General features: G+C 40.8%; 3 protein-coding genes across 4 annotated transcripts; 1 reads left to right on the top strand and 2 right to left on the bottom strand.

Annotated features, from left to right (window-relative positions):
* Positions 1–964: 964 nt before the first annotated feature.
* On the bottom strand, positions 965–4,414 carry LOC146550867 (cytosolic sulfotransferase 1-like). The gene is made up of 8 exons (XM_085260939.1): positions 4,321–4,414; positions 3,366–3,504; positions 3,139–3,261; positions 2,863–2,963; positions 2,561–2,687; positions 2,388–2,485; positions 1,472–1,646; positions 965–1,394 (listed from the first exon to the last, which is right to left on the bottom strand). Exons 1-8 carry the CDS (start codon positions 4,339–4,341, stop codon positions 1,282–1,284), a joined length of 897 nt encoding a protein of 298 aa, XP_085117065.1. The 5' UTR covers positions 4,342–4,414; the 3' UTR covers positions 965–1,281.
* Positions 4,397–17,248, top strand: wdr46 (WD repeat domain 46). 2 transcript variants are annotated; one of them, XM_085260917.1, is made up of 14 exons: positions 4,397–4,554; positions 4,810–4,986; positions 5,422–5,499; positions 5,589–5,701; positions 5,806–5,893; positions 6,364–6,425; positions 7,111–7,215; positions 7,304–7,454; positions 8,918–9,153; positions 10,544–10,697; positions 15,782–15,929; positions 16,164–16,354; positions 16,512–16,625; positions 16,729–17,248. In XM_085260917.1, the coding sequence occupies exons 1-14, from the start codon at positions 4,498–4,500 to the stop codon at positions 16,846–16,848; spliced, it is 1,794 nt and encodes a 597-aa protein (XP_085117043.1). In that variant the 5' UTR covers positions 4,397–4,497; the 3' UTR covers positions 16,849–17,248. The 2 variants fall into 2 exon arrangements, with proteins under 2 accessions (XP_085117043.1, XP_085117042.1); XM_085260916.1 differs by having other exon boundaries at positions 5,419–5,499.
* A 797-nt stretch (positions 17,249–18,045) lies between these two features.
* b3galt4 (UDP-Gal:betaGlcNAc beta 1,3-galactosyltransferase, polypeptide 4) lies at positions 18,046–20,549 on the bottom strand. Its single transcript, XM_085260931.1, has one exon. It carries the CDS (start codon positions 19,792–19,794, stop codon positions 18,679–18,681), a length of 1,116 nt encoding a protein of 371 aa, XP_085117057.1. The 5' UTR covers positions 19,795–20,549; the 3' UTR covers positions 18,046–18,678.
* Between the last annotated feature and the right edge of the window lie 5,489 nt (positions 20,550–26,038).

The following is a 26,038-nucleotide window of genomic DNA, read 5'->3' as shown; positions in this document are numbered from 1 at the left end:
CCATCTCCAGACTTGGTGGTGCTGCTGTTCTCATATTGTTCCCCTGCCACTGAGAATACACCTTGGATGGTTCTGTGGAGAACAGCTGGTTTATTCTCCTGCCTTCTACATCTCTGGTATACCTTTTCAAGCGGCTGGTCAAGGCTGTGTGAGTCAGACTTCACCAGCACCTTTCACCATGGGCCACTCTGGAAAAAGAATGAGTCCAGCCCTTCTCCAGGAGTTTGGTTCCAGGACCCTTATGTCGTGGTGAACCTAACTATATCTAGTTATCTAGGTTTCTTTCCTGCTAGCAAGACAGTTCACTTCCCACAAAACAAAGTCTGTGATGTTTTGGGGCTGTCAATATGCCTAGCCCTTGCCTTTGCCTGCTACCCAGATTACACTGACCCTGGCCCTGGTGCCTGTCATTGTGCATAGTAGGCCCACAGGATGGTGGATTCATATGATTTCTTGAAGCTGTGCCTGAACAAGCCTCATTAATCCAGATCCAGTCACCAGAGTCTAGCTGGCAAGCTTCCCTCCCCAATCTGGCTCCAAGAGGGGCCTTGATTTCCCATGGTGAGATTATACGGTGCAGGAATTTCCATTAGCATGTTTTGAATCGCTCTTAATCTGGTGCCTCCCTTGTGACCAATTTCTAATGGGAGACCCTATTAGACAATACTGCTCCCAGGGCCAGGAGGACGATCCCCTGTGATAAGGTACATTTGTATTTTATATTTAGTTTATAAATAGTATTGACTAATTAAAATATGATAAGAATAGTTGTATTCATTTTGTCTTGGGTAAACCACATTCTCAAAACCCCCCAGACAGAGGAATTCATATTGATTTCAGCTACACAAACAATACATTGTTGCTAGTTCGGTATTTCTTGACGGAACAATGCAGATTTTTTACCTGGCTGTAAAATATAACTAAACCTGAATAAAATCAAATAGAAAACCCTGCAAAACAAATGGACCAGTCATTACCTTTTATTTTTTTTATCACACACAGAGAATAAAAAATGGGCTGTTAGCACTTAGTAAAAAACTTAAAAAAGTAAACTTTCGTATTACTTTATACATTTTAATCTACACACCAAAGTTTCAGTATTGCAGTACAGTGTTACTGGTAATGTCCAATATTTTTTTGTTTGTAGTGACATAAATATTCACTTTCAAACATGAAATGCCTTTTAATTTGTGATTAATAATATAAAGCACATTGATTTAGTTAAAGATTTAGATAAAGTCAATCAGTGACCCTTTTTACATTCTATATGCCTGGCTCTGTTCAAATTTCAGTGCGGAACTGAAGTGTGGGATCTTTCATCTTCTTCTTGTAGTCTTCATCAAACACTTCATTCTGAGCGACGGTGAAGTGGTTCTTCCAGTCAGCAACCTTTCCTGCAGAGACATAGATAAAAACCAGTCAGGTATTTTTCCTAATATCACCTCATGCATCACAATATGGTTCAATGTACCTTTTCTCATGAAGGGAGAAATCTTGAAATCTAAAATGGAGAACGTGGAATAGTTGGTCATCTCATTCTTTTTCATGTTATCAAACTGGACTCCACCTGCAATCATTTTCTTATCCTCAGCTGAATTGGACAAACTGAGGAAGCTGCAGAGTTTGTCTATTTCCCGTTCAGTGTCCTGAAAAGATAGATAAGAGTTATTTGGAGTAGGGATGCATCTAAAGGCTGCAGGACAGTAGCTCTCGATGACTGGAGCTGGAGACCCCTGATCTTAAGCATACCACATTATCTGTCAAACATAGTGGAGATGATGTTTTGGCATGTATAGCTGCCAGTGGAACAAAGTCACTGTTTATTGATGATGTGTCTGCTGATAGAAGTATCAGGATGGTTTTAGAAGTGGACGGGGCTATACTATCTGCTCAGATTTATCCAAATGCTGCAAAACTGATGAGACGGTGCGTCATAATATAAACAAATAACGACTCGAAGCAACCCAGAGATTTCTTAAGAGAAGGAAAGGGGATAGTCTTCAGTGGCAAAGTCAGTTACCTGCTCTCAATCCAATAGAGCATGCAGTTTAGTTACTGAAGACAGAGATCCACACATGCAGCACCTGAAGGTGGCTGCAGTAAAGGCCTCGAAGTACATCTCAAAGCAAGTCCATATAGGTATACGGTAACTATATTAGTGTGTCCAGTTATTTTTAAGTTAAAACAAACTGACTGCTTGATTTAACAGCCTTTCTGGTGGTACACAGAGGCAAAATTACAAAAGAAATGTGACATTGTCCAAATACTTATGGACCTAACTGTATCATCACAACATTACAGCCATCATTACAGCATTATAAGCTACTAAATGAGAGCTTCAAGCAAGTAGCGTAAAGAGAAAGGAACTCACAAAGGAATCAGATTACCTCAATCATATCTTCATAGAACATGTAGTGAATGTTTGAGTAAGTCTGTTTCTTCTTCCACCAGCCATTCACATGGTCATACCAGGAGCCAAACACCACTAGGGCCACAGAAACAGGAAAATAGCAGTCATACAGTAAATGAAAATAACTTTAATATAGTATTTTATGCATACTTTTTCCTTCCATGAATCTGTGGATGTAGTTGCTCCAGTCGCCAGGCTCTGGGTGAGCAATATTCATGCGATCAAAATGGAAAAAAGACACCATGTTGTCCTTTGCATTGCGGGCTACATAGACAATCTACAAAAGATTTTTAAAAAGGAAAAATGAACTCTAACTCAAATGAATCTCAAATTCTCTTGGTAGGCTTCAAGTTTAACTTAAGCCAAGTGGAAAACTGCACTATTATCGGTATTATTATCAGCTTCTTGATGATACACTGAGCTGATGCAAACAACAGACAGGAAAATGCAACCTTGCAGTTTTGTTCCCAGAAGGACTTTGGCACAAACTGGACAGGAAAATGAGTCTTAATGAGTCGAGGGGTGGTGGGCAGCTTGTCTGCCAGGTCTTTTCCTGCATGGAGGGATGAAGATGAAAAAAAACACAAGTTTGTCTGTGTAAAATGTTAATACCAACTAACCAACGGTAACATAGCGATATGATTTTAGTCAAGTTTGAGGAAAAAGAGGCCAACAATCCATAATGGTTTGTAGGTGTTTGTGTAAAATTGGTACATTTGATCAAAAACCTGAAAACAAAGGTGGAACGGCAATCTCCAGGAAGGGCACTCTCTCAAAGATAGGGATGGTTTTCTGTCGTTCTGTCTGACCAAAATACAGCAGGTCAAGAATCTGGGAGACCCATGTGGTTCCTAAAGTGAGAGGGGGGAAAAAGAAGTTAACATGACCCCTACACTGACCTCTATGCACACACTTTGATGAGCTGTAAAGGTTTATACCTCTTTCTTGGACCGACCTGCTTTGGGATATGTTGCAATAAGTATATCATCCGGTCTGGCCTGAAAGTTTTGAACGTTCTCCCAGTTGGTTGTGAAAATGGGAATCATTGAGACTCCATGGAAATCAAACAGTTGTTGTCGAGAAGGAAAAACTGCCTTTGGGAAAAAAGCAAAAACCAGATTTTTTAAAAAATCTGAATGTGTACTTAAATTCACTTTATTGTCCCAAAAAGGACACTTGTTGTGCATCATGATGATTAAAAACAACAATAAATCACTTATGATGCAGTTAATATGTACATAAATAAATAAAACACACACAGAGAGAGAATATAAAGCAGGGAAAATATTGTTTGCAAGTTATAAATTTCACTCATAGTATGAATGCAGATGGTACAAATTAAATTTTACAATGGTTACAATGGCTGACTGTTTCTACAGAGTGAGGACACTTTGTTTGTGTACTAACCAGTTAAATGTATAATAGAAATACCACTCAGCTGCTCTCAGGCTTGTTAAAGTTTTCCTGAAATATTATGAGGACCAGGGCTCTTGCTGTCTTTATCAAGGCTGAGAAATCAATGTAATGTAATGTAATCAGGTACTGCAGTGCCATCTGTGGGTAATGAAGTCAGATCATGCTTCAAGCTGTTTTATACAAGTCCTCTTTAAAGAGAGAGCGAGATCACAAATGGTTAACAGCACAAAAATACTTGGTGTGCTCAGAGAGGAAGTCTGGCTGCTGCTCAACAAAAACACTGGTGCTGATTGATAAAGTAACCCTCTGACTTGCAAAATAAAATGAACCCACATGGCTCATGCATGCATTTACACGACTTTAACTGATAAATCCATTGTCATTAGCTTAGCTCTACATGCTTAACAAGAGACAAACACCATAAAATTAGAGCAAACTCTAGCTGAAGCAACAACAACAACAAAAACAGTTTGGTTTAAAGATGTCAGGCATACCTTCTCTGGATCGAGAGACATGCTGATGGTGAACTATAAAGATTTCTTTTTTTATGCACATACTGAACCTATGAGCCGATGCAGTAACCCTTTCAGACCGAACGGTGGCGTTCATCATGTACAGATACAGTTTATTGAAGCCGTTAATGCAGAAGAAGAAAAACGTACACAACAGAGATGGCGTCACCCGGCGAGGCATCGGTGGATGAGACACACGTGGGTAAAAAGAAGAAGGTAAATATAGATAAATAATTTCTAGAAGCATATCGTCGCAGCCGTTTGAAGCTATTGGTGACTGCAGCTGAGGAACGCAGTTTTATAACTAATAAACAGTAAACGTAAGGTAGTTTTTTCTTGCTAGCGTCAAGCGGCTAATGTGAGTAGCCCCACACGGGGGCGAAGACCAGTGTAAAAAGTTTCTGGGCTTAAATAACGAAATACGTTATAGTCACTTCTTCTAACTTGCCACTGTTCGCTCCTATCTTACAGCTGCCTGCTCGATACTGGCAGGAGCTCCAGGAGGAGGAACGGAAGGATGAAAACAAAGTTAAAAGCGACGGAGAACAGAGCAAAGAGGCTCTGCAGCAGGAGGAGGACAAGACACAGAAGGCAAAGAAACGAAAACAAGACCAAAGTCCAAGTGATGGAGAGAAAGTCAAGCCAGAGGTAAGAGTACACGAATTACTATTGACAGACAAAAATCACGCCATCATTTCTTGCTCTTGCTTAAACTGTTTTAGCGAGGTCCTGTGTTGCACTAGAATATGTTTAAGATGCAGTTTGGGGTACCCTTATTTGCACTAAACAGCCTATGCATCGCCTTTGTACTGCTATTACACTGCAAAATCTTCCAAATATCCCCCAAAAAGCAGATTATTATGTAAACAAAGGTAGCCAGGCATGCCTAATCTCCCATGATGATTCATGAGTGTTGTACTGAATCTTTTAGCAGTAATATTTAAGTTTGAAGCACCACTTACGACCAGAAGAAGATAGCATTTAATGTTTATCATGATTCAGTCTGCTTTTACATTTTAGTATAGGTAATATAGGACTGTATATTATATATTGTTCTAACTAATGTTCATATTCTTTCAGAAGTCTGATCCATTCCCAGGCCCTGCTCCTATTCCAGAAGACAGATTGCAAAAATTCAAGAGGAAAGATAAACTTAAAAAGGTAAGCATCTGAGTGGCTCTTCTTTAAAATAGTATGCTCTTTTTTTCAGCACTTGTCTTTCATCTGATTTCTCTTTCGTTTTGTAATAGCCTCACCGTAAGCAGCACAAGCTGAGAGATATCATAGCTCGCTCAGAAGACGCTTCAGAAATGGCCCAGAAACAAGCAGCACGGTTTGACCTTCTCCTCCCGGAGGAGGCAGGGTAATGTCCTTTAAATGATGCTCACCTCTTTGTGTTAGATCGTACTCTGTGACAGATATCATGTGATTTCAAACCCCATGAGTGATGTTTGTCCCTGATCTCAGGTTTTTAGAAGGAGATGAAGATGAGGACACGTGTATGATCTCACAGGAGGATATTGCGGAGGCTGTGGACATAACATCTGGAGCAAAGGTACTGAGACCTTTTTATCAAATAAATGTTTCTTTGTTTGACAGGTTGTTTGTTTTAACAAATTGTACCTGAAGTGTGCACTGAAGTTGGTTAAGAAAATAATGGAAGCTGATACCTGTCATACCATCATACTTATGTAGTTCATCATCAACCATTTTTGTGGGGGAGAAGATGGATTTTAAAAAGGTTTTGTGTGAATGTATAAATAACTTATTAAACAGAAAAATTTGCACAGAAATTTTGAAGCAACACAGATTATGGGCTTTTGTTTGGTTTTGCTGACAAATTCACACACTGGTGATGGCAAGCTACATTATTATTATTACTATTACTATTTAACACATTTATTTTGCAAGCAAAGGTTTGCTGGTTCAGTTCCAACCGTAGACATAAATTTGCTATGGAGTTGTCACGGGAAGAGATTCTGCAGAGTGAGTGTTGTTCATTTCTTGCTATCTTCTCCTCCTCAGTATTTTAATCTGAAACTGTCTCAGTTTGGACCGTATCGATTGGATTACAGCAAGACTGGACGGTCAGTATCATGCAATATCATGCAGCACATGCTTATCTGTGTGAAGTGTTTTGTCTCTCTCTTGTGGAGAGAGACTGATATTTAGTGATTTAAAAGGCCAATATATCAGCAGATGGTTTAACATTTAACAAATTGCTCCTTCATGTAGTGGTGGGGGGTTTTTTGGGTTGTTTTTTTTTTTTTTGTAAAACACTGATTTATGTCAAGTCCACCTAAGTTGTCGATGGGCTTGGCAGGACGACTCACCGTTTCTAGAGGAAATGCTAAGTATCCTTTATAACCTTTGTAATCTTCTAAGCAGATATGAAACGTACATATTTATTTCCAACTCTGTCTTCCTGACAAAAGTAGATTTTGACATTAGGCCTTCATTATTTCTAGCTTCTTTGCTAAGTGGCACACTCACCAGTTAGTACAAGCAAAGGAAATAAACTTTTCCTTTCTTTAAGCTTTTCTGAGATTCTCTGTGCTTGAAAAAAAAACCTGTTACTAAAGGCTGAGAGTGCAAATCAACAATGTTGGAAATTAAAACAAAGACATGGAAAGAAATTAAACCACAGCTGAGGTGAACCTGCAGAACTGAATGATCATTTCCTGTTTTTACAGTAAATAGATTTATTTAGATATAAATAGAGAGACTTCATAAGTTTAGGTTTTGCAAATATTTATGTTCTCTTCACTTCAGTCACCTGCTGCTTGGTGGGAGGAGAGGCCATGTTGCTTGTATAGACTGGGCGTCGAAACAGCTGATGTGTGAGATAAATGTGATGGAGTCTGTCAATGATGTGAAGTAAGTCATCCGCCTTCATGAAACATAAAGCAGAAATAAAACTTTGATCATCTTCTCCAGACTAAAACAAATTTCTGCCTTTGTTTAGGTGGCTTCATACCGAGGCTATGTATGCAGTGGCTCAGAAGAAGTGGCTTTATATCTACGACTCTAACGGAATAGAGCTTCACTGCATCCGAAAATTCAATGACGTCCTTCGGATGCAGTTCCTCCCCTATCACTTTTTGCTCGCCACAGCGGTGAGTTCACAGTAATCTTTTTTTCTTTCAATTTTTTGCATTTCCATTTCCACAATAATTAAAAAATTATGTAATACAGTGGTCCCTCGTTTATCGCGGGAGTTATGTTCTAAAAATAACCCACGATAGGTGAAATCCGCAAAGTAGCCAGCTTTATTCTTTTACAATTATTATTGATGTTTTAAAGCTGGAAAACCCCTCACTACGCACTTTATACACTTTTCTCAGACAGGCATGAACATTCTCACACTTTTCTCTCTTGTTTAAACACTCTCAAAGTTCAAACCTTCGTAGAAAAATAAGTCCAGTGTTATAGAAGGAAACCAAAGATCAAACCCTGTTTTCAGGACCAGAACATGGGAATAGAGCAGCTGCGAGAGAATTCAACATTAATGAATCAATGGTATGGAAATAGAGGAAGCAAAAAGAATGAGTTGAGTAACGTTTGACTTATCTGACTGTTTTGTTTCGCTTAATGCGCCTTATAATCCGGTGTGCTTTATAATCTGAAAAATATGGTTCTACCCTCCTTTAGCATGTCTAGAAGTCCAACTTTTTGTGCGATGGTTAGCATCTTCCTCTGCCTTCTGGGTGCTACCCCAGGTGCCTTTGACGGTGCAAAACATTTCATCGACATTGTTGTGTTTGTTGGTGAGAAAAACTTACAATCATACAGTGCAGCACTTTAGAGTCACACTGCTAGCAATGGAAGATTCATGTAAATTTGAGAAGCTATTCTGTACTGTACAGGAGACACAGCACGAGATTGATTTACGATGGTCTGCAGCCAAGCAGGATGCAGAACACAATGCGCTGTTAAAAAAAAAAAGCATGCAAAATTACACCCAAAAACATCTGCGAAACAGAGAGGCCGCGAAAGGTGAACCACATTATGGCGAGGGACCACTGTATTTTCTTTTTATTAAGCTTTAATTTTCTCAGGTCATAGTCTTGCTGTTATTAAAGTTACTTTTTTTGCTTTTGTCAGCTGATTAATTTTTTCTGGCTTCTGGCAGTCTGTGTAACTCTAGATAAAAATAAAAGCTTTTAAAAAGCTAAATCGTGGTAAGACGATAGCCAAGTTTCAGATTGAACTTTGGTAAATGCGTACAGACTGTTTTCCTGCATACAAACAAATGTCATTTCCTAGTCAGGTTGGCCAGATTACGAAGGGAAACCAGTAATCTGCCAGTACAAAAAGCCCCCAAACCTTTTCTTATAAGAGTAAGCTGAGTAAGAGAGTAGGGCTGAAACATTGTTGCAATAATGACAACGTGTTGTACAATACAGAGGAGTAAAGATAACAGTTTTGAATGTGTTACTGTGACAGTTTAAATGTTACCATGATAAATATACACGAGTCAAAATTGTTTTGTTTAATATTTATTGTTGACAATAAATTTATAAGCAAAATTAGATGCCCTGACTATCTGTAAAACGTTTTTTTTTTCTGTCTTCTTTAGAGTGCTACCAGTTTCCTGCAGTATTTGGATGTGTCAGTGGGAAAGGAAGTGGCAGCTATCTGCACCAAGACTGGCCGACTTGACGTGATGTGTCAGAACCCTCATAATGCCATCATCCACCTAGGTCATGCCAATGGCACGGTCACCCTATGGTCACCAAACCAGAAAGAAGCCTTGGTGAAGATGCTCTGTCACCAAGGGGGCGTGCGCTCTGTCGCTGTGGATAAGACGGGCACGTAAGTCACATGAGAAGAGGAAATGTTTTGTAATGTCTGTAAAAGATACCTGGATGTTGTTTCACAATAGTCCTAGGCACTAAAAGTGACTTGCTAATACCAGGTTGGACCCCTTGTTGCCTCCAGAACAGCCTTAGCTTTTCATGACATTAATGCAACAAGATGTTGGAAACATTCCTCAGAGATTTTTGTCCGTATTGACATGATAGCATTACACAGTTGCTGCACATACACGATGTGAATCTTCCGATACCACGTTAGATAGAAATCTGGTGGTTGTCGAGTTTAATTTGAATACAGCGAACAAAATGTCATGTTCACGAAACCAGTTTGAGATGATTCATGCTTTGTGACATGGCCGAATCCTGCTGAAAGCAGCCATCAGAAGAGGGGATTTCATTGTTAGCAGCAATTCCTGGGTAGGATGTGACATTTAAATAATGCTCAGCTGGTACTAAGGTAGGATGGATCCATGCTGTCATGATGTTTTCGCCAAATTCTGGACTTGGTGTCTGAATATTGCAGAAAAAATCAAGACTCATTAGATCAGGCAGGGTTTTCCAATCTTCCACTGCCTGATTTTGGCGAGCACTTGTAAATTGTAGCCTCAGTTTCCTGTTCTTAGCGGCCAGCAGTGACACACAGCAAAGCCTGTCTGCTTCAGTGTTCGGCATGCTCTTCTGCTTACTTTCATTGTAACCAGTGGTTATTACAGTTGTTATTGGCTTTCTGTCAACTTGAAGCAGTCTGTCTGTTTTCTCTGGCATTTCCTCTGAGCTCTGCCACTCACTGGGGCTCTTCTTTTTTTTGAATCATTCTCTGTAAATCCTAGAGATGGATCTACTGAGATCTGCTGGGAACATCTCAGTGGATGAGCATTTTCTGAAACAACCACGCCACATTCAAAGTCACATTAATCACATTAGGTGGCCACTGAGTATATATTTTACTTTATCTTATAAGAACTTAGTTTTTGTTGTTGTTGTTGTTGTTGTTTTTGTGTACACTTAACAAATGAATCCTAGTTCGGATCTTTGAATCCCAAGTCAAGGGTTTGGTGGGATGATGTTGTTGATGTTCCTGACAACTCCTCTAGCCTCATTTAGTCACATGCTAACAAAAACCTTCTCTTTGAGATGTAAAAGCTTCAGCAATCACATGGGAGATGTTTATGCACATCTGGTATGTCTAAATTTTGTGTTAAATCAAAAAATCCTTGACTTAAAAACAGGAAAACCCATGCAAAATATTTTTTGATTTATAGGGTACATTATTGCAGCGGTCAATGATTTTGCACTCAGTTTTTTGGTGAGCAGTTAATTGCATTTTTCTCTTGGTCCACCAGAAAGTAGTCTTTTCATTTAGTTTTTTTTCCTCTTTTTTTTGACAGATACATGGTGACGTCTGGCATGGATAAGAAGCTGAAGGTGTATGACGTTAGAACCTTCAAGCCCCTAAAGTCATACTTCCTTCCTGCTGGAGCTGCCTGTTTGTCACTGAGCCAGAGGGGACTGCTATCTGCAGCCACGGGGGATGTTGTTCAGGTTATCAGAGCCACACTTTGCACATTTATAATAAAAAAACATTACATGCTGCAAATGTGTCCATCAACACATGCATTTCTGTTTGAGCAGCAAAGAGACAGGGGTTTTCACAAACCGATGAAACCTGCTCCTATCTCATGCAGTACTCCAAAATCCCAACTGCACATCACTGAAGTAGATAACATGTGTCTGTTGAAGGCTGATCGGTTGATACATTGGCTGGAATAGGGGAGGGGGGACCAATGGAGTTCACCAGTAATGGGAGAAGCACACAAAAAAATCTAATATAAATAAATATAGTGTGAAAAGTGGCTGCAGAGAGGACTGTTAATTATTTTTTACAATCAGTTTGGCTTCTGCTCTTGGTTTATTATCACTTTGTTCTTCTCTAGAGCTGACTGACAGTCCAACATGAGCAAGTTTAACAGACTGGTTATACATATTTTATACATTACTTTAAATTCAATTCAAATCAAATTCAAATTTTATTTGTCACACACACACAACCATACACAGTATGACATGGGGGTGAAATGCTTGTAGCTGTACAATGTCCGACCATTAAATGACAGAAAAAAAGTTTTACAATATTTACAGGTTACTACAAAATTTACAAATTAACTTAGGAATTTAAAGTAAAGAATGTGCAAATAGCAGAAGAGATTATAAAGATTATAAATTATAGGAATTATAGGAAATTTGTGGTGGTGCGTGTGGTGATGTGATGTGTGTGAGAGTCCAGTCTTATAGTGACGTGTGTGGGAGAGTCCAGTCCTACACCTGGTTCAGGGCCCGAATAGCCTGGGGGAAGAAGCTCCTCCTCATTCTCTCTGTTTTGGCCTTAAGGGAGCGGAAGCGCTTCCCAGACCTCAACAGTGAGAAGAGTCCATTGTTGGGATGGGAGAGGTCCATCATAATCTTCCTAGCTTTGGACTTACACCGCTTGGTGTAGATGGACAGCAGGTCAGGGAGCTCTGATTGAATAATGCGTTCGGCTGAGCGCACCACTCTTTGCAGATCTCGTCTGTCTTGCTTGGTGCTGTTCCCAAACCAGGTGCAGATGTTTGCCGTCAGGACGCTCTCGATGGTGCAGGAGTAGAAGTTCTTGAGCACCTTCAGTGGCAGATGGAAGTCTCTAAGTCTTCTGAGGAAGAAGAGACGTTGACGGGCTTTCTTAACCAGGGTGTTGATGTGGCAGGACCATGACAGGTCCTGAGTGATGTGGACACCCAGGTATCGGAAACTGTCCACTCTCTCCACTGGCGTGCCACTGATGATGAGGGGTTTGTAATTCCTCGCCTGCTTTGTAGTGAAGTCCATGATCAGCTCCTTAGTCTTGCTGATGTTTAGGAGGTTATTCTCCTGGCACCAGGTCTCCAGGTTCCTAATCTCCTCCAGGTAGGCCGTCTCGATGTTGTCGGAGATCAGACCCACAACAGCAGTGTCGTCAGCAAACTTGACAATGGAGGTGGTGTCTGATGTGGCTACACAGTCATAAGTGTACAGTGAGTACAACAGGGGGCTTAAAACACAGCCCTGAGGCACTCCAGTGCTGAGTGAGATGGAGGGGGAGACTTGTTTTCCCACCCTCACTGATTGGGGTCTGTCTGTGAGGAAGTTGAGGATCCACTGACACAGTGATGAGCTGAGTCCTAGATCCGTCAACTTGGTGAAAAGCTTAGAGGGAATTATGCTTCCATCGATGATCAACATTCCAGGCGGGCTGAGTCCTCAAGCATAAACAAAATAGTAATCTTTTACAAGGGGTGCTTTTATAGGGTGAACGGCTAACATAGAGAAACACAATGCTTACATTTTCACCAACGATATATTTAGTATCAACAGAGTACCCGGAAAGAAGTCACACAGACAAATGGAGAAGATGCAAATTCCACACTCTTTGACCCCATAAGGCAAAGGATTTTCTCATTTTTTCAAAAAATAGAAGGTAAAGATTAAGAGATTTATTTTTATTGATTTATTATTATTATTATTATTAGCAGTGGTTTGCTGTGGGTAAACACTGGTTGAAGGTTGAAGTTGGTGTTTCAGAAACTCAAATCTAATGTTGCATTAGGGTACAGGAAGTGGCTGATATTAAAATAGTACATAAACTCGCACGTAAATGCTAGAAAAGAGGTGTTTGATGGCTATGAGAATAGGTTTTCCCAGGGTAACTGCAGAGGCAGTTCTGATGCACACTCAAGTCATTTTGTTTTATAAGTAAAACTGAAATATGACAAAACCTGCTCTGTCCAGAACATTAGAGCATCAAGGGTGACTCCTAGTAGGCTTTCAGGGGGTAAAGAGTCCTACCTATTAGCTTTTCTTTATTGTCCTTTATTTTACTTTCTTTATTTTCCATCATGCTGTTACATAATTAAAATCAAAATCCAATTTATGATCAAATAAAAGAACCATAGAAAAAGAATAAAATAACATAAATTATTGATGCATGTATCAATGTGATGGGATGTGAGCAGGGATTATACTTTCCACGTCTGCGAGTTCAATTGGGTGCCAGTATTTTAAGTTTCATCATCAAGTGATTAGTCTGGGTGCCTGTCTGTTTTGTGGAACTGCGCAGACTTGTCCACAGAGATTTGATAAATTACAATCCACCAACTACGCATCTTCCCACACGGTGGGCTTCCTTGAGCAGAGCCCCTGAATGTCTTCGCCGAGTTGGAGCTTGGCATGCTGTTGTTCGCTCTCTCGTTCCAACACAGCTGTAGGATGGAAGGGCAGAGCACGTCGTACACCCTTGTTGTCTTCCTCAGCGTCTAACGCAGAGATCTAACTTTTGTGGTTATTGCTGTGGTTCTGGAATCTTCTCATGATGACTAGCAGGACCCCAAACAGCACGACCCTTGACCTCAACCGCTGCCTAAGCCATTAGCTGTCACCTGCCAACTGATACACTAAGACATTTATTTAATATCATTTTTATCTCTGCGTTAACACCTTCCCTCTCTGATTATTCTATACATTTTCTGACACATCTTTCATCATTATTCTACACACAGAGAAACGCTCTGGTTGAATACCTAAGCAGTCTCTGAAGATGGGCCACCACCCTGATTCCTTTTATACCTTGACCAAACTCACAAACAAAGGAAAATCCACAACTCTTACATGTTGGCCCATGTCACGGGGGGCTATAACTTCAGCCCCATCCTTAAAACCTTAAAAAAAGAGAGAATTATGACTCTGTGTTTCACTCAGCCGTTACCTCCCTTGAGCAGGGTACCTGGTTGTCCTCAACTCCACAATAGGCCCTCTGCGAGGGTGCAATAGATATGAAGCCCACTTGTGATAACATTCTACATGCATACAACTGGTGACAGGAGTGATCTTGCTATTACTAACATCTGCAGTACATACATCTGCAGAATTCTGCATGTAGAGATTTGTTGGGTGTTTATCCAAGTATTTATATCTCTGATGTCTGAGTGAAACCACACTTTACTAGTAAACAGTGCATCAGTCAGGATAACTCACAGCAACAAGGTCCTGGATTCAAATCCACCATCAGGCTGGGGCCTCTCTGTGTAGAGCTTGCATGTTCTCCCTGTGTCTGCGTCGGTTCCCTCAGAGCACTCGGGCTTCCCCTCACAGGAGTTGGGTAATTGGTGAATCTAAGCTGCCCATAGGTGTCAATGTGAGTTTTAATGGTTGTCTTGCTTTCTGAGTTGGCCTTGCAACACATTCTCAACCTGTACAGGGTATTCCTCGCATCTTGCTCTATCGCACCTGAGCAGGCGCCTGTTGCCTAGGTGACCCCCTGATGTATTTACTAGCAGGTCATATATCAATTAACAGTGTTCGTTACTATTGTAAAAATAATAATAACACTTATATCACCTACAGTAATAGTTGTTGTCTTCATCATCATCATATAAATATGGATATTTATATGGAGATGAGTCATAATGATAAAGAGAAGGAAAAAATAAATAAAAGGTTGGGAAGGTATATTGGAAGAAACTGCGAAAACGATTGTGTCCGCCCTGGGCCACTGGCAGTGGAGCAATACAAAAGAAACGCGACTCAACCGCAGGCAGTGCAATGGAGCTAGACCAGCTGGTCAGCAAGCTGTTCTGAACTGTGTATAATAATAATAATAATAATAATAATAATAATAATAATAATAATAATAATAATAATAATAATAATAATACTAGCGATTTCCCTCAGGTTCGATGGTTGCCATGGTTACCATGGTTGCCATGGTTGGCAGCACTTAGATGTTTGGACCAGTCATACAGCACTAATTCAACACCAGACCCCATCTGAGGAAGCCAAAACTGTGTACAACACACACCAAACGAGCTCCCAGACCTTGAGGACTTGTCAGGTTAAAATTGGAGGTACAACAGTTTTTGGAAGCACTTTATGATAATGTTATACTGTTAAGCATTAGTATGGTGTTAGCAAGTACTTAATTTATCATTTATATAGCATTACTCCTCCTTAGTATGCCATTTTTAAATACAGATTTATCATTTGAACTATGATTTTGATTATTACTAGCAGTAATATATTAGTAGCAGTGATAGCTGTACTTGGTGTAAGAGTAACAGATGGATAAACATATGTATTAACGGAGCAGTAATGATATATAAATGATGAAGTGCTTGCTAATCCCTTACTAATACTTTACTAATGCTTAATAGTTTGATGTTATTATAAAGTGCTACCCAGTTAAAAGCATTGATCTAATAAGATCATATTTTTTCACATATCCCTGTAATCTAAACACTCAGGCTGCTCTAAATGCTCAATGTCAGAAAGGTCTTCATCACTGAGCAGATATCATTAATATGGCACATGGCTCAAGTTCTATTTTAGTTAAACTTATTGCAGCCCTTTTCTTTAAACTGCTGCAGTCAGGTGACCCATTTACCAAAATGCAGAAACACCAAGCAAGCCGCAAACCACATGCTTTAACTTTCCAGTATGAATAAGAGGCTATTGAAAAGTTCCATATGGCTTTTAGGAGTTGAACATATCTTGGTGTCTTTACTTTAATAAACAGTAGATATGACGTATTAATGTTGTATGTGGAAATGCTTTATCTGCAGGTGTACAAGGACGTATGTAGCATGCCAGTGACTAAACCGTACATGGCTCATAGACTTCGGGGAACAGTGTGGGGGCTGCACTTCTGTCCCTTTGAGGATGTCCTCGGAGTTGGGCACGGAGATGGTTTCACCAGCATGCTCGTACCAGGTCACTCAATTTTGCATTACATCTGGGCATGTACCTTAACTACATTATGTAGGTTAAGGCCAAAGTGAAAATTTTAACAAAAATATAGGTGCACTAATTTGATGATTGATCCTAATGGGTTGTTACAATTACTACATTCACTGAAGTAAATTTATTTTTTTATTTTTTTGTAAATCCTGGCATACATATTACTGTTGACTAAAACTGAATGCAACGCATCATTTACTATCATAGGTGCTGGTGAGCCTAACTTTGATGGTCTGGATGCAAATCCATACCGAAGTGCGAAGCAGAGGCAGGAATGGGAGGTTAAAGCACTGATGGAGAAGATTCAGCCAGATCTTATCAGCCTTGATCCCACTGAGCTGGCACAAGTTGACCAGGCCACCTGGGAACAAAGGCATCAAGACAGGGTTGAAGTTCTGGTCAGTGTCTTAAAGCAACTGTGCATTTACAATTATTTAAGATGTATATCTGTATATTTTGATATAAGATATAGTAGGCTAAATATTATTGCCACCCATCTGAAAGCATGTTTTATCTTTTTTTTTTTTTTTTTTTTTTTTTTTTTTTTTGTCTCAGGGATTTGATCCACTTGCTAAAGAAAAGTTTGTCCCCAAGTATAAGAAAAAAGGTCGTAGTTCTGCAGGAGCCATTGAGAGGCGCAAGAAACAAGTGGCTCATGAGGAGCAGAGGGTGAGTAGTCCAAGTTAGGAAATGAAATTTAATCACATCTCACTGACTTTTATGCTGTATTTGCAGGCCATGGCTGATCTCTCTTGACTTGTTTACTCCCCAGGATGTAATCAGAAAAAGCGTGGAGGACAAAATGAAGATGGAAAAAGAAAGGAAGGAGCGAGAGCGGAAGAAGGCGGCGTTATCTACCCAGAAATCAGCTCTGGACAGATTCAAGAAATAGAAAAGAAACATGCTTTGTGCAGCTGAAAGCCCAGTGGCATTCTATGGGAGTGACCTTTGAACTTTGCATAAAGAACACGGTTTTTTTGGTTGTTTTTTTTTTTTTGCACACATAATTCCACTGCAGGGAGCAAAACACCAACTGCTGAAACTCTGGGAATAAGGGCTTGCATTGTGACGGGCAACTAATCAATTTTGAGTGGAGCAGCGGCGGAAGCTATATTTGATGTCTGCATCCTGTTTGCATGGGCAGATGTGCTAGCTGGGATTGATTTCACCCAGAAGTTTTAACCTTGTCAGATGGTGTTCTTTCCTCTGAACTTGCTGAGCATATGTCAACTGTGTTATAATTGGGTATAACTAAATTCTAAAAATAAACAACATAATGCCAAGCCTTTGAATTGAGACTATTATTTTGAAATCACGGAACTGTTATTACTGAATCCAAACCAAGCTGGAATATATTTACCATGATTACGTCTTTGGGTGGAGTAAAATTCCTTTTATCAAATTAGAACAGCAGAAATTTGATCATCTGAGGAACGTAAAGGTTTTGGTATTTTAAATATTTTATCATGTTTTAATTTGTATGTGTGCGTGTGGCTGTTTTTCTAGGATTCACATTTTACGTGTTTTTTTTCTATCGATGCTTATCCTAATTTAAGTATTTCAAACTAACTAAATCATAGCAGCATGACAGACTGTCACAACAGTTTGCTACTTTGCTGTATATTTATAGAGGAGGAACAGTTTTATAGAAATGTTCAATCCTGCTCAAAACAAAACACAGACCTATTTTTCATTACTGAGTAGTTTATTGGTTGCTTTAATCTAATACATATTTTTCCTGAGTACAGTGGATCAGCGTTTCCCTTTAAACACTGTTGGTGAGAATAACAGCCTGAGGTTTTATTGACAAATGGCAGCCTCATTGAAAATGTATGTGATCCAAGCCTGACACAGTTGACCATAAAACTCACAGCATTGCAAAGCTGCCAGTCAGTGTGTAATCTTGCCAAAAGAAAGGAATCTTATAAGTAATAGTTGTCAGATGCATAAATATTCAGCTGTGCATCATATTAGTTTTATTTTCAGTTGTTTAAGAAAATAATTATCATGCATTCGGTTTCAGCTATTTAATGTAATGTGAAGCCTTCATGAACCCCCCCCCCCCCCCCCCCCCCCCCCAAAGATCCCTGTATCTAATCGAGGTAATCCCTTCGTATTGTGTGTGAATATTGTGCCCTTGTGGCTGAATAACATCATAAATCCCTCCTTTTTAAAATAAAAAATAAAAAATACTCTAGTCATTATTGGTGATTCTAAAACTTCATTATTGCTGTGTAATAAGCCTGTGATTTTATATCGGTCCTATTTTTTTGTGAACATGCATTTAAACTATTATACTTGGCCTAGACTACAGGCCTGTGCAGGTGTTGAAAGTAGCAGCCTATAATCATTACTTAGTTATCTAAACAATGTTGTTTTAATGTGCAGTTGCTGCGTGCGTCCTTACTTTAAAGCATCAGCATGCTAAACTTTGCTCTACATCTACAGTTCGTGTCAGTGTAATAATGTGGGAGGCAGCAGACACCCCTATACTACAGCTGATCCTGACAGCCCCCTTTACTACCAGCGGATCTTCCCTTTTCAGCAAAATAAGATACATAAGTACATTGAGGTGTTTAAAAAAATAAAGCTTTCAAATTAAACAAAGTAGCATTTTCGTAGTGCACGTGTAGCTTCACAGCCTAAAGAGCACTTGTGCTGTTCACAGTATTGAAGCGAGGCACAGCCTCCAAATAAGTCCGAGTTTGCTTTCCGTTAACCCTCACAATCCTTGCTCCAATCCCAGAGCTGTGCCCAGCATCGCCCGGACTTTGCAAATCCCCAAAGAAGCACGTACATTCAACCAGGAGCAGGGAGGTGGTGAATGCACATCAGCCCAATAGTGCAGCATGTCTCTGGGTGGGATGTGGTGGATGGACACCATGGCCTGATAGCAGCAGCGTCCGTACGGCATACTTGGTCCACCGGAGAAGAGAGGGCAGTGTGAGGGGAGCACTCCAGCTGCCCGGGCACACAAGCCTACAAACACATCCTCGGGCGGAAGAGGTGTGGATAACGGTGATGCAGAGGCTGCCAGGGAAATTTTGAGCAATGCAGACCGGGACAATACATAGGCTGTGCCACTGCAATAGTCTGGAAAGACAGAAGGAGGGTAGGCTCCTGAGGGTAGGTAGTGCTTGCTGTCCGGGTCCCGGTCGGGAGCCACATGGAGATGCACCCTGCCAAGGTACAAGTCTCCTTGTTCATAGGGGTTACGGCTCTTATTCAGAAAGTGTAGGAGAGAGCTGGGATTGAACAGGACATCATCATCCACTTTGGCCATGAAGTGAGCCTGAGGGCAGAACCTCCGGGTCCAGCCCAGCATGGACAGAGTCTTAAGGGTGAGGTTGGAGTACGTGTCCAAAAAACGCCCCTGAACCAGGTCTCCCTTCTCCCGAGCCTCTTCTATCAGCAGCTTAGCCAGTCCGGGGTCAGACGCCACACCGACCATGAAGAGGGTCATGACCCGCAGACCTCTCACCTCCACCTCCCCTCCCCAAGTGTCCCTGATGGCTTGGCGAGCCCTCTGATTGGCAGGAGCCGAAGTAACCATCATGATGAGGTAAGGCTTGGCACGTTGGCACACAAGTGGGCTAGGCATGAGCAAAAATTCCTCTGGTCTGGTAGGAGGGACGCTTTGCGGTGGGATGATCCCGATGTGCGGCTCTACCACAGTGTTCATTCCCATGGAGGTGACCCATGATTCAATGAAGTCCACGAAAAGCAGAGCCGACAGGGCTGAGCACGCTATCACCGCGCATAGAAAAGGCAGAATCCCAGGCTTGTTACCCCTCTTTCCTGCCCGGGTCTTACATACCCATAATGCGCGTCCGATCATGACCAACCTCTGCTGAAGACCGCTGTGGCCGCCACAATCCCCCCTCTTAATCCTTGGCTGTCCCTCGACTTCACAGCTAGAGGTATCTCCTTGTCATTGCGTCTCTTTTTCTTTTTCTTTTTTTAACCTTCGGGCGTCCCCCTTCGTTCCTCTTTCGGTCTCAGTTACAGTAGGGCCAGCAGTAGACTGTGTCAGTGGGAGGATGCGCCAGCTTTTAGTTTTTTTGTTGATGCAGCAGCTTGATTGGATTTTGAGAAAGTAGGGTTTGCAGCTGCGCATATGAAACGGTCGATCCCCCCCGCTACCCCAGCTCTTATGAAGCGTTTTAGATGAGATAAAGGTCGAGCTATGCGCGATAAAGACCCGTTACTCCACCCATGCTTGTTTGTCAGACTTTCCGGGGCAAAGCTGTTTCTGCTTCTTTGCTTTGAAGGTCGGCGGTTTTTAGGTCACAAAGCTACGTATTCCTTTACAGCCAGATGGCCGTACAGGCTCTGAAATGACATCCAAAGACTGTAATTCTGATCCTATTATTTAGAATCAGTCAAAGATGTGAGTCTTGGCTGCAGTCTTTTTTCAATGAAGTGGCAAAACCCCAGCGTGCGATTTACAAACTAGAAAATCCAAAGTAGTGGAAAAATATCTGAAAATGCGCTATTTTCAGATATGTATGAATTTTCCTTTGAATCAGTGTGGAGCGGCGCTGCGCTTTTCTCTTCTGCAGTCGCTCCTGTCATACGGGATGGTGCAGGGTGACACCTGGTGGTGATGCTTGGTTACGTTTCCTTCCTGTCCTTATGTGAGAGTGTATGTGTAAGCAAATTGCCTATCCCACACGCTAAAACTGCGCTTGGGGAAAAACTGAAGCAATCAAGTGGTATTTTATTTAAAGTGTAGTTCTTTTCATTACAGTTAACCACCCAGAAACGTCCTAGGTCTTAAACACCTCTATCATAATTATCATTTATCATGAATAATAAGCTTAAAGTTATCATTTATGAAATGTTAAGTTTAAACTGTTCAATACACTCTGGAGTGTATTGAATAGAGAATCACATGAATAAAAATAAACTCACTGGCACAACCGATACAAGAATTATAAACAAGCTAAAGGAAAGATAAGATGGTTAAAACAACTTAAACAGTAACAGGCTGTCCAATACCCTGCATGTATCACTGGGTAAATCCCAGGGAAATCACCACAATATGAACAGCTGGACATAGCCAATACAGATGTCTACTGGGAGCCATAATCTTCCATATAAGGAAGATACTTCCTGCATGTTTTGCTCAGGCTACATGTCTACAAGAAAGCAGTGTTGGGTTATGGGGTTTTAAGGGAGCAAGCATGCTTAACTTCAGGTGGCAGCAGGGTGACCATAAATATTCACAAGGGCAAAAACTGAAAAAATCCAGAAAGGCAAAAGGGAAATATAAACCAAAAGACCAGAGGGGATGGTATACAGGATGTTAATGACAAAGACTGAGAGGTGTGGGACCAGAAGTGAAAAACAGCAAGTGATAAAAACAGGAAGTATCCGAAAGACAGGCATGCAGAGTAAAATGAAAACTTACAAAGAGCTAAGGGGAATACAGACCATGTCTGCTTTACCTCTGTGCAATAAGGGATTCATAAACCTTGTAACTGCAAAGAGATAAAGCTGATAAGTCATACCGCCAGCTATAGGAAGCTATAGGAAAGAGTGGTTGAAGCTAGGTTAAGGAAAGAGATCACAATCACTGCGCGTCAGTGTGGTTTATGGTAGGAATAAAAGCTAAAATGTGATGTCTGTTTTGAAAGTGTTCATGGAGAAGTACAGCGAAGGCCTTTGTGGACCTGGAGAAAGCTTATGACAGTCTGCAAGATGGGAGAACTGTACTGTATAAGTCAGGAATGGCAGAGAAGTTTGTGTGGGTGGTGCACGGCATGCATGAAAGTAGTAATATAAAGGCACTTTTTTTAAACATAGATGATTTAATTTAGCTAGTTTAGGAGCATTTCACTTTTCTTTTGCGCTCCGAAAGACACAGGGCCTAGAGTACCACAAACAACATGTATCCCTTTAGAAATAAACTTATCTTGTGATACTTCTAAAAGCCACATATTCTTAACTAGCCACAATAACACTGTATCGACCCACCCAATGTTCCTTTAATGCAACAATCCCTATAATTATCTAGCCACACACTGCAACAGTAAGACTTGATGATTAGGGGGTTACAGGTAGGGCCCCAACAGTTTCTCTGCTCCAAGACATCCGCGGTCCTTTCACATGGTAAGCATGTCTGTTATACCCAGCGCATAAATGTCTGTATGTCAGCGCTGATTATTCAAACCCTGTTTAAAATGTGACACACGTGTTGTCCAAAAACATTTCCTCTAAATTTGCAAAGTTACTGATTTAAAAAATATATTTTCGAATTTTAGTTGCATGTCAAACATATGATAGACTCTTGAGCATATTTATATAGCTAAATCCACAATGGTATAACCACGCTAAATAAAAGATGCCCAAGCACCAATGCACTCTAATGCAAGCCTCTGAACTGTATGTTGATAAGTACATGAAGCGTACCTCCACCTCTATAGCTGAAAACAGTTTGTATCCGCACTCTGAGGGTCTGCTGAATTGTTTTTAATATGGCACTTTTTGACAAACTGCAGATGATGAAATCCTATTTATTGGAAAAACTGTCCTTAAGCTACTGTTGCTCATACTTACTGAGTTCCCTAGCTACTTCTTTACTATGTCAGTAAACTTTTTGAAAAGGAAGGAAGGTGTTGTAGATTTAAAGAAACATCTTAATTGAAGCAAAGGCAAAAAATTATAATGAATTTTATGTGACTGTTCATATTAGCTTATGGGGATAGGTTAATTGGATAATCCAAATTGCCACTAGGTGTGAATGTGTGAATGAATGTGAGTGCGAATGGTTGTCTGTCTCTGTGTGTTGGCCCTGCGACAGACTGGCGACCTGTCCAGGGTGTACCCCGCCTCTCGCCCTATGTCAGCTGGGATAGGCTCCAGCGCCCCCCGCGACCCTGAAAAGGAGAAGCGGAAGTGAATGGATGGATGTTCATATTAAATCCAACAACAAGTGAACATCCAAAACCGGCTCCAATCCTTTGTATTAATGATCTCCCTCCCTCCCTCCCTCTGTGTGTGTGTGTGTGTGTGTGTGTGTGTGTGTGTGTGTGTGTGTGTGTGTGTGTGTGTGTGCGTGCGTGTGTGCGTGCGTGCGTGCGTGTGTGTGCGTGTGTGTGTGTGTGTGTGTGTGTGTGTGTGCGTGCGCTCACAGATGGAAGGTCACGGCAGGAGCTTTTCTCAAACGCATCTCCAATCATTTTTTTTACAAGAAGTGTAGCTCATACAGTGGCATAAATGTATTCTTTGCGTTACTTTATAAATATGAAACTCTAAAGATTTTGAGTTCATGCACATTGTGAAACAAGAATCTAAATATTTGTAATGTTGACTCATGACTACATGACTTTAATAGACTACTTAAAAACACTAAACTCTAATTTCAGCAGTTTATTTTAAGTTTACAGAATATAACATCTGGTAAGACGATGAATTTTACTTCTCACTGTTTGTGCTATGTGCATCTATTTATCATATATGTTGCTTTGCTCTGTAAACTGTAAAATGTTTCATTGTATTCATGAAATAAACCAGACTTTCACTGTCGGCATCTTTTAGTGTTTTTCTGCTTTTGTTCACTCCAAGTTAACAAAGCCCACAGACTTCCAGAGTTAACTCGCTAACAGCGTGGAGCAGTCTCAGTGTATTTAGCTGCTTTTTCCTTAAACACAATCAACTGAGAGAAATGGCTGTAGTCATCCACTTGGGTCATTGTGAATGTTGAAGGAGATTTGTTCCATAGACACTGTATACTAGTGTTTCCTACACTTAATCCAACACTACTATGTTCTGTTTAAACCCAGATTCCTTTTATAGAATGCAGTGAAATTTGTTAAACTGTTGCTTAATGGGACAGAAGTACAAGTCACTCTTTTACTAACACATTGTAGATAAGTTTATTGCTGGACAACACAGCTAACAGCCTCACACACTCTTTAGATTTTTGAAGTATTGTGTGTAACGGTTTTAGTCTATCAAACCTTACCTTTTTCTCCCCAGTATTACAACAGTATGACTCCCAAAGTACGGCTCAGTATACGAACAAGGACTCTAAAGTCAGAACAGAAAGATACAGTTGGAAGATGAATGATTGCATTTTTTATGATGCGTAGTAAACTACACCCTCTTCTTCTTCTCTTTGTTGTTGCTCCGTGTGTGTGTGTGTGTGTGTGTGTGTGTGTATGCCTTAGATCTCAAATAATACATTACCCATACTTAAAAAAACTTAAAAAAAACATTTGATTTTCAACATCTGAGATTCTAAGTTTTCTTTTTTTTGAGATTCGTTTTTCTTTACCTCTCAGCTGTTGTGTTCCAAACAAACGATGTTTTCTTCATGACCAAATTGTGTGCTAACTACCTCACACCGCTGTGTCTGGGGTCCAAAAAAAAAAGTTAAAACGATATACCTTGCGGCAGTTGTGCTGAAGAAAATACTGCGTGTCTGATGGGGTGTTTTTATATAGGTGGATTTGGTTTCAGTTGGCCTCTGAGATGCAGATATAAAGAGCAGGTTGTAAAGAAAAAGGTGGAAAAACTATGGAGGTTCGGTTAGTCAGTAGGAGGTGTAATTGCCGGATAAAGGAGCAGTTTGTAAAGAAAAAAGGTGGAAACTATGGAACTACAGTTGGGATGTGTGTGCTGGGAAGCTCTTGATAAGGAAGCTGCTTTTATTGTTTTATGACTTGTTTTGCTGACTGTTGGGTCCCTACCTGTAACTCCCTGTCTAATCATCAAGTCTTACTGTTGCAGTGTGTGGCTACTAGATAATTATAGGGATTGTTGCATTAAAGGAACATTGGGGGGTCGATACAGTGTTATTGTGGCAAAAAAGTGCCTTCATATTACTACTCATGAAATAGTGGTGGGGTGTGTGGTAGGGGTGAGAGATGGGTTTAAGGTGATGGGATTACATCTGGTATCGGCTTTGAGCCCCGATGGGATCCCAATACCTGGGATGAACCATCCAAACTTACACACAGTGCACAAGAGAGGTGAAGAAGAGCATGCAGACAGGGTGGAGTGGGTGGAGACAAGTGTCAGGGGTCATTTGTAACAGACAAATAGCAGCAACACAGGAGGCAGAGCTAAAGATGCAAAGATGTTCATTGGTAGTGACCAGGAAGGAAATAAGTATTAAGAAATGAACAGCTTATGGGCTATTTCGGAATTTGTGTTCAGGAAACAAATATTGGCAAAGTGTGCTTCTTTTTTCTATTAGCACTTAACACACTGAACACCTTGATTAATTGCATGAGGCTGACCTTTATTATAAAATGCAGTTAAATACAAATTGTAGCCCCATCCTTGCCTCCATGCGTAAAAAGATAACTAAATTATATTTACAATGAACACTTACTAACATGCATGCAGTATAGAGTTCATCTGAGATAGACAGATTGAGATAACTGCAGAAGACTAATGGGACAGAATATACAAATCTGTTGTGGTGGGCGTGTTTTTTGGCGCAGCGGCAGGGGAGGCCAACACAGTAATCGCCATCAGTAATCACACCTCACCTGCATAAAAGGAATGAACTGGGTCCTGAGGTTGTTCTTGGTGTGTGTGGCTGACAGCTGAAAAGCTGCAGCCGAGTGTAAAAACGAGTATGTGGTCGGGTCTGCCGTGTATCTTCTACATGTGTCATTTCTCAGAAAACACTGATATATAGGCCTATACACTCAATGCCCATTCAGTTAGGTACCTCTGTTCATACCTAATCAGCCAATCACGTGATGCCAACTTAACACACTTAGGCAGGTAGACATGGCAGCACAGTCAGGCTGGCCTGGTGACATTCAAACCGAGCATCAGAATGTGGAAGAAAGCTGATTTAAGGGACTCACACCAAGAAGGTTCTGAGTTTGGCTGGGGCCTTTCTGTGTGGAGTTTATATGTTCTCTCCGTATCTGCGTGGGTTCTCATGGAGTACTCTGGTTTCTGGCAGTCTGTACACGGTGTACCCTGCTTCTCGCCCTATGCCAGCTGAGATGAGGTTCCAGCCCTTCTGCGACCCTGAATTGGATAAGTGTGAGAGAATGGATGGATGATAACTGTGGCATGGCTGCTGATTCCAGACATGCTGGCCTGAGTACTTC

The sequence above is a fragment of the Mchenga conophoros genome, linkage group LG20, assembly GCF_057382185.1.
Source record: "Mchenga conophoros isolate Kocher_MC1m ecotype Shallow Benthic linkage group LG20, M_conophoros_male_GT1.1, whole genome shotgun sequence".
Classification (NCBI taxonomy): domain Eukaryota; kingdom Metazoa; phylum Chordata; class Actinopteri; order Cichliformes; family Cichlidae; genus Mchenga; species Mchenga conophoros.
Note: the sequence above shows the minus strand (reverse complement) of the source record. Positions and strands in the feature narration are given on the sequence as shown.

Bases quoted from the DNA above. Each gene is read 5' to 3' on its own strand.
- b3galt4 (XM_085260931.1), bottom strand. From the start codon at position 19,794: ATGATCGGACGCGCATTATGGGTATGTAAGACCCGGGCAGGAAAGAGG.
- wdr46 (XM_085260916.1), top strand. From the start codon at position 4,498: ATGGCGTCACCCGGCGAGGCATCGGTGGATGAGACACACGTGGGTAAA. The intron at 4,987-5,418 runs GTAAGAGTACAC...ATATTCTTTCAG, and splicing joins GAGAGAAAGTCAAGCCAGAG to AAGTCTGATCCATTCCCAGG. The intron at 7,216-7,303 runs GTAAGTCATCCG...GCCTTTGTTTAG, and splicing joins GAGTCTGTCAATGATGTGAA to GTGGCTTCATACCGAGGCTA.
- LOC146550867 (XM_085260939.1), bottom strand. From the start codon at position 4,341: ATGTCTCTCGATCCAGAGAAG. The intron at 2,964-3,138 runs GTTTTTGATCAA...CCCTCCATGCAG, and splicing joins CGTTCCACCTTTGTTTTCAG to GAAAAGACCTGGCAGACAAG. The intron at 1,647-2,387 runs GTAATCTGATTC...CTATCTTTTCAG, and splicing joins TCTATGAAGATATGATTGAG to GACACTGAACGGGAAATAGA.